Here is a 12,162-nt window from a genome sequence, read left to right as displayed (position 1 = left end):
GACAGAGCCAGATGATGCAGACCTTGAGGGACATGGTAATTAGTGTGCTTTGAAGTGCAATGGGAAGCAATCAAAAGTGTTTTAAGGGAAGTGTCATGAGCTTATTTGAGGTTGAGACTTCCATCTGTTCATCAAAATCTGTCTCTCCTTCCCAGGCATTCAGCCAGATTACATTTCCTGGCTCTCTTCATGGTTGGCTACGAGCCATGTAACTATATCCGATCCATGGAAATGCAGAAAAAGCAAATACCATGACTAGGGCTGGCTCCAGAGTCTCCCATGACAGCTTCCTCATGCTTTTCCCTTGCTGACTGGGCAGACTTGGGAACCTGTGTTGACATGGCACAGTCACTGTCAGTTTGGACCCCTGTGTGGCTCTGAGGAGCAGACCCTCACCTGGCACATTTTAGCTTTTATGTGAGTACCTGATGGTTTGAACTCTTGGTTACCACATTCTGGTGGATCCAACTATGAGGGAAACAAATTGTTATACTACGTGAGATTGAGACAGTGTTCAAGAGTAGAGATGGAAGGGAAGGTTTACTTTGATGTGTTTTAGGGGAGATTTCAGCTACAACAGATATTAGGTAATATTGGGTGACCTAGCTGATAATTTTTGGATGACTTGTCTAATATGATCCTGCTGACAGTTGGCTGAAGTGAGATTATGAAAGAGAATAATCTTGCTTTGGCTTTCATGAACCGTATCACTGCCTAGATGTGGTAGCCCATGCCTTATTGGATACCTTTAGGCATGTATTTTAGTTGATTGGATTTCAGTAACTGGACAGCAGACAAACCGTGTCCTTTAGGAATTTCTCATTTTCTGTGGTGTCTAGTATAGTTCTTAGTTCATGTACTTTTTCATTAACTTTTGTTTAAACTAATACATATAATATATCTCTTGTTGGAAGTTATCTAACTCAGTGCCTTACTTTGTATGGTGTTGCTATAGGAAAAGATCAGCAACTGAGGACTTTGTAAAGGGAAGATGTTCATTTAGCTTATGACTGTTAGGCCAAAGAATGTAATGCCTGTGTTGGTGTGTTGTAGAGACGCAGAACAGGAAACTGCTGAGTGGAGGAGGAGCCAAGCTTATGGGAGTGGTGCCTCATAGCAAATTTGGTCCTCTGAAACTACATTAATCCCTGCAGAGGGTGAGGGCTCCATGGCTGGCCCAATCAGCTCCTTCCTTCCTTCCTTCCTTCCCTCCCTCTCTTCTTCCTTCCTTCCTTCCTTTCTTTCTTTCTTTCTCTCTTTCTCTCTCACTCCCTCTCTTTCTCTCTCACTCCCTCTCTTTCTCTCTCACTCCCTCTCTTTCTCTCTCACTCCCTCTCTTTCTTTCTTTCTTTCTTTCTTTCTTTCTTTCTTTCTTTCTTTCTTTCTTTCTTTCTTTCTTTCTTTCTTTCTTTCTTTCTTTCTTTCCTTCTTTCTTGTTGTGGGGCTTGAACTCAGGGTCTGGGTACTGTCCCTAAGTTCTTCTGCTGGAGGCTAATGCTCTACCACTTTGAGCCACAGCTTCATTTCAGTTTTTTTGAGTGGTCAATTAAAGAGTCTCATGGGCATGGGAACTTCTCTGACCTGACTAGTATCAAACTGTGATCCCCTCAGATCTCAGCCTCCTGAGTAGCTAGGATTATACTCAAGAGCCACTAGCACCTTATCTTTTAAAGGGAAGAAATGGTGAGGTCTTAACCTCGTCACCTCAAGCCTCTAAATACTGTTACATTCAGGTTTGAGTTTCCAGCACATGGCTTTTGGTGAACTCTCCTAAACCATGTTTGAGCTGTGGCACCAAACTCTCCTCTGATGTTTTCTCAACCTCACTTAAACACAGTTTTCTTTCTTGTGGGAGATAGATATTTAGTCCTGTTATGTTTTGTTTCACTAGTGGTCTGTTAGGGAAAGCAACATCATGGGGCCTGGAACTAGAATGTTTACCTAGAATTGATTGAGACATGTTTTTAAAAGGCACATGGGCTAAGCCTCATTGACCTCCCACTGCTTTCAAAAGACCTCTGTAGCTACTGCCTATTCCTGAGTCACTGTGCAAGTTTCAATCCAGAGTCAGAATCTCATCTGGGAAGATCAGGATGCATGAAGAACTTCAAGATAAGGAAATTAAATAATTCAAATGATGGTGAGGTGCATTCCTAAGGAAGTGTCAGTGGAAACAGAAGGATGGAAAAAATGTAACAGTCTATAAAACATGGAGAATGAATGGATTTCGGGCAAATAAAGACCTAGAGTAAAGATGAGCAATGGAGCATTTATGCTAATGAACTTCAACTTACAAACTTAAATATATATTAATAGATTTATCAACAGACTGTTTCTAACATTCAGCAGTTGTTTCTTTTTTTTTTTTTATTGTGAACATACTGTACAGAGGGGTTACAATTACATGGGCAAGATAATTCAGCAGTTATTTCTGTCCCAGAGGGGTAAGGGTTGATGAGACTGGATACTTTGTAGCCTTGGAGATGGTGCTGTTATATTAACTTGTTATGTGTTTACTGTTAGTGTGCCAGGCTTTCAAATGTTTTATGGGCATTGTCAACTCTCCTTTGCTCTAGAATGTCAGTGAGTGCTGACATTGCTGATAATAGGAGATATAAGAATATGTTTGAAAGCTGGACAATGGTAGTTCACACCTGTAATCCCAGCTACTAAGAAAGCTAAGTTCTAGATGATCTCAGTTCAAAGCCAGCTCAGGCAGAAGAGTCCTTGAGACTCTATCTCCAAAATTAGCAGCAAAAATCTGAGCTGCAGGTATGACGTAAGTGGTAGAGTAGCCAAATGAGAAAACATGCCTAGCCAGTGTGAGACCCTGAGCTCAAATCCTGCTACTGGTAATAATAAAAAAAAAAGAACGTAGCTAGCATTAATCTTTTGACAGTAATAACAACTCTGGAAACAAAAGAATGAATGATGCAACTTAACAAACACCATGCATTTAGTATCTCAGGAATATAAGGAATTATCCAGATGAGGGAAAAATTACCCGCCAAACTTAGAAATTGGAGTGTGTGATTGAAAGATTGGCATTACTATTAAATGCTCCTAACTCAGTGATGTCTTAGGTGAAGGCTAGGAGTTTGATCCAGAGGGTAAGAGTCAAATATAGTGAAAGAGCTTTATAGCTAGATGCTCCCCATTGCTTCCCCTAGAAGCATGTTCTTTAGTGAGAGACAGCAACCTTCATTTTTGCTGCTTGACACTCAAGTGGCAGAGATACTGGAGTGCTGGTTTGAAGAGGCAGGAAACATTTCCCTTCTGTGCGGTCCAGGAAAGGGAGTGACCTCATCTGTAAACCTGAACATAAGGTAGGGCCCCAGGACCTGATTTAAAATACTCTAATTTAGTATTTCCAAAATAATTATAACTGATCCACTCACATTTTTATTCACGTCACCTTGTTTTCAAAGAAATGCGCTGCGTTTTAACTTACTATTACATGTCAATGTATCATCTTTAAAGTAGAACTATGAGTTAAAACATTTTGACTGAATGTGCACTTCATATTTAAAGAACACATTGTGAATAGGGATACAGATTGACCCATTGTAACAATGAGATGTCCAAGACACTATGTTGAAAATGAAATTTACAACTTTGGGAGGTGGAGGAAGGTGTAGTTGTGGAGGTAGGAGGGAAGGGATAATAGGGGAAAAACAAAGGAAGAGGCAACAATGATCAATAGTGATCAATTGATCAATAATGATCAATCATTACCTTGCTCATGTGGCTGTAACCCCTCTGTACAGTATTTTTACAATAAAAAACATACAAAAGAACAAAAAAGGGACACATTGTGTTCACCTTCAGCTGTAGCATGGGGTGTATTCCTGGTGTTTTCAGAATAACCAAACGACGAAGTAGTTAGAAGACAGTTAATGGAAAGAGGGAAGGACTTGAAGATACAGATAGGATTTTTAGCTTGAGCTCATACAGATTGAGGTGGAAAAGCATAAAATGGAACTACGAAGACAGACTAAGATAGGATAATATTGCATAAATTCTTAAAATGAACATATATTAGGAGTATAGGTGTCTACAGAAGCATAAAGACACCAAGAACTCATTTTTCTTACATTGTAGTGTATGGAAGGGAGATGTAAATGAGTCTTAAAAATAGCATTGATAGATAGAAACTCCATGTGTTTTATTTTAAGTTTTTGTCACCTAAGATTTCTTTGGAAGATACAATACAGAGTAGAATATACAAATATGTTTTTTTTTATACACTGATGAAATGAATGCATTGCATAATTTTCTTATTCTAAATCTGTGTGCACTTGTACTCTACTTCATATGATTTATTTCTTCTTCCTGTCGTATATGGATGTTTTTGCCTTTTATGAATTACTGATGAGCAATAATAGCTTAACCTTTTAAACTTTAGTCATATGTGGAAAGAAAAATTAGTTTACAAAAATTAGTTTCCAGAACTGTTCTTGCCATTAAAAAGATATATTTGTGAGCTGAATATGATCATTTCTTTCAAAAATTAAATCATTTTTTTTGTTTTCTCCAGGCTGGAATGATAAAAAGTGGAAATGAAGAGTATTTCATTGAGCCCTTGGAAAGAGGCAAGCAGATGGAGGAGGAAAGAGGAAGGATTCATGTTGTCTACAAGAGATCAGCAGCCCAGCAGGCTCCCCTGGACATGTCTGGAGATTTCTACCCTAGAGGTAGGCATAAACAGAATCGATTTTTTTCTTTCTCTTTTCTTTTTTTTATTACATTTTTTTTAAAGTTCTGAAAATACTGTACAGAGGGGTTACAATTACATGGGCAAGATAATGAGTACATTTCTTATCAAGCATTGTAGCCACCTCCTTTGTTTTCCCTTCCCATTCCTTCCTATCCTTCCCCCCCCCCCCCCCACCTAATCCTCCTCTCCCCCACCACCAAAGGTGTAAAGTTCATTTTTGACATAACAATTTTGTACATCCCATTGTTGCAATGGGTCCACCTGTACCCCATTTAAACAATTTGTTTTTTCCCTTCCCCTCCACAAATTATACCAACATCAAATACAGTGAAAGCAGGGGTTTGGGGAAGGGACATACACAGCAACAAAGAAATAATCTTATAAATGCGTTAGAAACAATCACATGAAAGCAAAAAACATTTGAATATATATCTTAGGGTTCATTTCCCTAACATCACCTTATCTGACCTTTTTTGCTTGACTCAGTCATATACTAGTTATTGCAAATAAGGGAAACCATGAGACCTATGTTTCTTTGCACCTGGCTTACTTCACTTACTATAATTTTTTCCAAGTGTTTCCATTTCCTAACAAATGGGGCATTCTTTCTGATAGAGGCATAGAAACAGAAAATCGACTTTAAAAAATATATAGTTTGTTTGTTTGTTTCTTTTTATTTATTTATTTATTTTTTATTGTGAAAATACTGTACAGAGGGGTTACAATTACATGGACAAGATAATGAGTACATTTCTTATCAAGCATTATAGCCTCCTCCTTTGTTTCCCCTTCCCATCCCTTCCCAGCCTCCCCCCGCCCCCCCCCATCCTCCCCCTCCCACCAAAGTTGTAAAATTTGTTTTCGACATGACAACGTGTACTTCTCATTGTTGCAACGGGTCCACCTGTATCCTTATTTAAACGACTTATTTTTCCCCTTCCCCTCCACAAATTATACCGACATCAAATATAGTGAAAGCAGGGGTTATACTGTGGGGGAGGGACATACAAAGCAACTAAGAAATAATCTTATAAATGTGTTAGAAACAAATGCATGAATGAAAAAAAAGCATTTAAATACATATCTTAGGGTTCATTTTCCTAACATCACCTTATCTGACCTTTTCTGTTTGACTCAGACATATACTAGATATTGCAAATAAGGGAAACCATGGGACCTATGTTTCTTTGGGCTTGGCTTACTTCACTTAATATAATTTTTTCCAAGTGTTTCCATTTCCTAACAAATGGGGCAATGTCATTTTTTCTGATGGAGGCATAGAAACAGAATCGACTTTTAAAAAATATATATAGTTTGTTTCTTTTTATTGTCTTTAGTTGTACAAAGAGGTTTCAAATCAATGTTAGTTTGTAAATACAATGCATCTTGATCTGTGTCACCCCAGTCTCCCTCATCTCTCCATCTCCCCAAGACACACTTTGAATGTGATAATGATGAAATCAGCTATCATATTAGTCAAGAGACTGGAGTTGTCATACACTCTTGTGTAATGTACAGGTGCAAAGATAAATTTATATTTATAAATCATGAAGAATAGCTGGCTTTTCTTTTTCAAAGTAGGTATTTTTCATTCATAGATGTTTTTAATTCCAGAACATTAGTATATCCTAGATACATTTTTAAAATACTGTCTTTCAAGTTTCTTTCTAGTTTATGTTAAGATTGAAAAATACTTATGTTTTCTAGAAGTATCTAAATCGTTCTTAAGATATATTGGCATAGCAGAGAGTTAGATTCTAAGACCAGAACGATAGATGCATAAGAGGGCAATTATAGTATTCGACCTCAGGGTCTGCTTTGAAAAAAGTTTTACTATTTGGAGTAAGCATCAGTTACATCTTTTGTAGAAATTGATCTTTAAAATAGGCTTCCACCAGTAAAGTCAAATCAGACCTGGCTTTCTGTTTGCATTTTTTTCTCTTCTTAAAACATAAGTTGTAATGAAATAGGAAAATAAGTTGATATTAAGGAGATAATCTTATATATATATATATATATATTATATATATATATATCTTTATTGTAAAGATACTATACAGTGGGGTTACAGTTACATGAGTAAGGTAATGAGTACTCCCTCCTTTGTTTTTTCCTCTATCCCTTCCCTCTCCACCTCCTCAATTTCTCCCTCCTCTCCTTCACCAAAGTTGTAACATTTGTTTTCAACATAGTGTCTTGTACATCTCATTGTTACAATGGGTCAACCTGTATCCTTATTTCAGCATTTTGTTATTTCTCCTCCCTTCCCCAAATTAGAAAAATGTATATACAAGATGCAGGGCACTGGAATCAAATAGTGAAAACAGGATTTATACCGTGGGGGAGGAACATACAAAAGAAACAAAAAAAAATCACATAGTACATTGTAAGTACATTAAAAACAATGGCAAGAAAGATAAAACCTCTCACTGTGAATAATACCTTTGTAACATCAGGTGTTTTTTTTTTAATTCTCCAAGCCTTAGTTTCTTATGCACTGACCCATTATTATAATCATTAGAAACAGTATATAGTGAGTGCTGATTGTAACCTCCAACAACATTATGCTTGCCTTATTATTTCACTAATTCTAATAGTTACCTTGTGACCAAGATTTGCATGGGAGGCAGGTTTTGTTAAAGTTGAGCAGTTTGACATTGCTTGTCTTAATGTTGTGAATACATAGCTTTTAATGCTCAGTTATGACTTCCAGTTTTAAAAGTATAATTTTAAATTAGAACACTGATTGTATCAAAGTATAGACAATATGCAGTGCTCTTTAAATCTTAGTTTTTACTGAAATATCCAATATTTGTAATATCACTTTTTGAGATAATAAATACCTTTCAGAAAAATCACAGCCCTCCTTTAGGGAATTGTATAGGAAAACTGAAAGCTAGACCTTTCCCTATGGCTCTCCTTTTCTTTTTTCTATCTGTTATAGACACAGACCCACCAGGCTGTCCTGTTACTCTGTTTCAGCACCCCAGCGTATCCATTTTAATAAATATTCCTGCAACTTTTCACTTTAGGAAAGAGAAGTTACTTTTGCTTTGAACTACCAACAAAATTAGAATGGAACAGGGAAGGGCTGGGAACTAAGCCCATAGATAGACCATTTGCCCAACATGCACAAGGCCCTGGGTTTGATGACCTGCATTGCCTCTCCTCCCCTCCAAAGAGTAAACTAGAATTGGAAAGACAATCAATAGTCAGAGTATATAAATTTAGAAGAATTGGATGGAGTTACGTACCAGTGGCTCAAGCCTGTAATCCTAGGTACTCAAGAGGCTAAGATCTAAGGACAGTGGTTCAAAGCCAACCCGGGCAGGAAAAATCTGTAAGACTCTTATTTTCAATAAAGTACCAAAAAGCCAGAAGGGGAGAGCTGTGGCTTAAGTGGTAGAGTGCTAGTCTTGAACAACTAAAAGCTGAGAGAGTGCCCTGGCCTTGAGTTGAAGCCCCAGGACAGCAATGAAAACAATAAAATGACATGGATAGTTGATATTTAATAACATTTCTAACATATTGCAGTAAAACATTTAAAATATCAGTTCCTGACTATTTCTTGCTTTGGCAGTTTAGCTGTTCAGAATACCACATATCTGGGTTCTGTATTTTGTTGCAAGTGTTGTAAATGAAAACAGATTAGGACTGAACTAGAGTGAGATGGGAACACGGACACCAGTTGAATAGGGATTGGAATCAATGGATGGGATTTGTGATGGGTAGGACATTGTGGTGGGGAGAGATAGGGGAAGAGAAGAGAGAAACCAAATTTATCTCAGAATTCTAATCTGGAAGACTGGTTAAACGTCTTTCTAGATGAGGGTCCATAAAGGGAGCAACGGACATAGGCTTGTTGCAGGACAATAGGTGGGTATATGTTTGAATATGCATTGTAACAGAGAGCAGATTTAAAAGTGTATGGTGTAGTTTCATCCTCAAGCCCTGGGGTAGTGCACAAATGGCTTGTGTACATGTGGTGGTCACATGGAGAGTTACATACATGGATTGAGATTGTCTTGCTAGTCACCTGCCAACCTAGTGCCTGAGGAATGCCAGGAGTTCTCTGCTTTCCTTCTGTTCTTTCTTTTCCAGCTACAACACTGAAAATCTGAGGGTGTACGTTGCCCAAAATTGGGAGCTCATATGCCTACCACTGTTGGTAAAGTGGATATTTGACCTCAAGAACTAAAACTAAATTTAGAAACAAAAGAAAAATTTACAGGTACATATTCAAGAACCCTCAACTTTTCCATATTGGCTAGGTGCAGATCTGTATTTGCATTTCCCATCTAGTCAAAACATTTACCTGAGTTTCCAATAGGAGTAACACGTTGAATCCTATAATAAAGTTTGTGGTGCAATTCAACAACAAAGCCCTCAACGAATCTAACCTGTCATTCAGGTTCACTTTTGTTGATTCTCAATAAGAAAGTTGTATTGTTTGTGAAATGAAAAAAAACAAAAAACAAAAACAAAGATCTGCTTAGAAATATATTGAAGTAATAGAATCACAGACACACACTCTGTTTCTGAATTAGTTTAAAAATGTGAGTTCCAGAAGCATGGACTGTAACACAACACAGTCAGTGGAAGGGAATTCCATCCTAGTGAGACCACAAATATACACTTGGCATGTTTATGATACAGAATCTTGTCAACTTCATCTCGTCGGGACAATCCCATTTTCTGCTTTCTTTGATTTCTGCTGTAGGGGTATGGAAATCTTTGGCACCTTTAATATGGACAAAATTAATTTTTTTCTTTGACTTCTGTTTTTGAAATTTTAATTGGCAATAACATGAACTTATAAAGCGTACCTCCACTATTCCATCCATCATTTGTCTAAGCTCAGATACAAAGCAAAGCATACCCCTGGCCATCTCTTGAGAATGCTCCTTACCAACATTAAGAGCTTTGCTTTAGGCAACCACTTTTGGGGGGGGGGGGAGAGGAGGCTAGACTTGCATAACATCATTCAGCTTTTCATATTTTGTATTTAATCCCCAGGCCCTTAGGCTTCTCCCCTTAAATTACAAACTATTCATTCACCAGAAGCTTTGTGTTAAAGTAATTTTTGTAATTACTTCCTACCAGTGGGAAACAAGGAATAGTATGCCTTTTATCTCCTGGCTTCCTTTCAGGATTTTCGTTTTCCTGCAGGAACCCAAGTGCTTGCGTGGCTGGGCTGGTTGTCATGGTGCTGTGAAGGACGGTCTTTGTCTCAGGTGGGAAACATGGAGAAGGCAGAAATGATTTAGGAGTTGCCCCTGGTTGCTGGGGAATGAAGCTCTGAAGCAAGAACCAGAGTTTAGCTGTGCTAGGAACTTTCTAGGTGCAGCTGTCCCTTGAATCTAGAGTGTCAGGATGTGCTTTGACCCTTGGGGAGAAGCACTGGAGAGTTCTCATGACCTCTGTGCTGATTAATGGTGGGCTTTGTAACCTACCAAAGATGATTTAAACAATAGAAGTAATTGTAGTACATGTTTCTTAGTAAATGAAGTATGAAGTATGTTTGTACTACAACATTCATGCATGTCAAATAGCACTCATTTTTTCAGGGATGTGTTAAATTATGAATAGCAAGAAACAGAGTTTCTTTCTAGCCTCTTTCTAGCCATGTTTTTCACATGACTTGTGACTTAAGTCATATTATGTACCTTGAATATCCCATGTTACCAGAAGAACCTTTGAATTTTCAGTTTGCCAGTGCATTTATCTTCAAATTTTGAATTTTAAACCTTCCTTTTTCCTTTTCTTTTCTTTTCTTTCTTTCTTCTTCTTCTTTTTTTTTTTTGGTTGGTCATGGGCCTTGAGCTATAGGCCTGGGTGTTGTTCCTGAGCTCTTCAGTTCAAGGCTAGTACTCTACCACTTGAGCCATAGCACCACTTCTGGCTTTTTCTGCTTATGTGGTGCTGAGGAATTGAACCCAGGGCCTCATGCATGTGAGGCAAGCACTCTACCACTGAGCCACCTTCCCAGCCCTCCTTTCCTTTTCTTTTCTTTCTCTTTCTCCCTTTTTACTTCCCTCTTTCCTTTCATCTCCTTCTTTCCTTCCTTCCTTGCTTTCCTTTCTTCCTCCCTCCATCCTTCCTTTCCTCCCTTCTTCCCTCCCTCCCCCCTCCTCCTACTCCCTCTTTTTCTTCCATTCTTTCTTTCTGGAACTAGAATTTAACTGAGAACCTTCTGCTTATTCAGCAAGTACTCTGGACTCTATTAATACACATTTCCCATCTCTTATTTTCTTTTTTAATGAATATATGAAAATATTTTATCCCACATTTCATAGAAATTTAGATGTGATTAAAAGAGCAATCAAATTTATTTTTCTTGTGAATATAAAAACATGTTACATTAATGGTCATTACAGAAATGAATGAGGGATTTTTATAAAAATCAAAGGCTATATAGAATTAATGCAATCATCATGTGTTAGTATATGTATTTTTGCAGATGTTTCTAATTTTTTTTGTCTAAAGATAGAATATTGGGTGTTGGAAGGGACTTAAGTACCATGCTCAAGCCTCCTTTGGTACAGACAAGAGGGTCATCTGATTTAGATACGTTCCTGTGCACCCAACTATTGGGTGAGATGTAGTCTCAAGAATGTTTTGCTTGGGCTGTCCACAAGCTGCAGTTCTCGTGGAGTGTTGAAATATAATAACTGGAAAAAAGAAAAGAGGCTATTTCTAAAAGAGACACATGAGTAGGCAGAGACATAATTTTGACGAGGTCAGATAGAATATTACTAATAACCATAACTAAAAAAGAAAGGTTCCTGGCGGTAACATATTCCCTTAGTTCAATCAGATGTAGATTCTTAGTCAGTGATGAGATCATTTTTTAACTAGCCCTTATTTTAGATAAATAGAAAGCCAGGCAAGTATTTACATACTACTTACCATGAAACTTCAGTTAAATCTATATTTATTTTGTATCATGTTATCATAAAGATGATTTTCTGCCCGTCTGTTAACATTGTTTTATTTTAAAGACATACCTTAAGTAGCTTTGTGAACTGTCAGTGTCTCAACTTTCTTATCTGTAAGGCAGAGAAAAGAATAGTGCTTCCTTCAAAGGACTGTTTTTTTAAAAAAAAATTAAATCTAATATAGACTTAAAGCCATTAGCTATTTGGTATTTTGTACTTATTAAGTATCCAACAAAAGTTGGGCGGTTATTTTATTATGACCACAACTTCCCTTTGTGATGGGTTTATAGTCTTGTAGAGAGTTATCAAGCATCTTTTTCGGGCATGTGGTTTGTGGTGCACTCTTTTCTTCCTCCCATTGATATCATGCTCTTAGTCCCAGCTTTGAGGAAATTATGGTGCATTAGAATTGTCCTAATGGTGGGAATGTGTTCTATCATTGTTGTCCAGGGTGGTAACTGTTGAGGTGCAATTAGTGTGACAAACGAGCTGAGTTTTCAGTTTTAC

General features: G+C 37.6%; 1 protein-coding gene across 1 annotated transcript in view; it reads left to right on the top strand.

The window, feature by feature from the left end:
• The window catches only part of Adamts3 (ADAM metallopeptidase with thrombospondin type 1 motif 3), a 204,776-nt gene that overhangs the window by 104,153 nt on the left and 88,461 nt on the right, over positions 1-12,162 (top strand). Inside the window, exon 4 of the mRNA XM_042678383.1 lies at positions 4,538-4,694. Coding sequence (XP_042534317.1) covers positions 4,538-4,694 — 157 coding nt within the window. The remainder of the gene's footprint in view (positions 1-4,537; positions 4,695-12,162) is intronic.

The sequence above is a fragment of the Dipodomys spectabilis genome, unplaced genomic scaffold (genome assembly GCF_019054845.1).
Source record: "Dipodomys spectabilis isolate Male_0828 unplaced genomic scaffold, ASM1905484v1 ptg000043l, whole genome shotgun sequence".
Taxonomy (NCBI): Eukaryota; Metazoa; Chordata; class Mammalia; order Rodentia; family Heteromyidae; genus Dipodomys; species Dipodomys spectabilis.
Note: the sequence above shows the minus strand (reverse complement) of the source record. Positions and strands in the feature narration are given on the sequence as shown.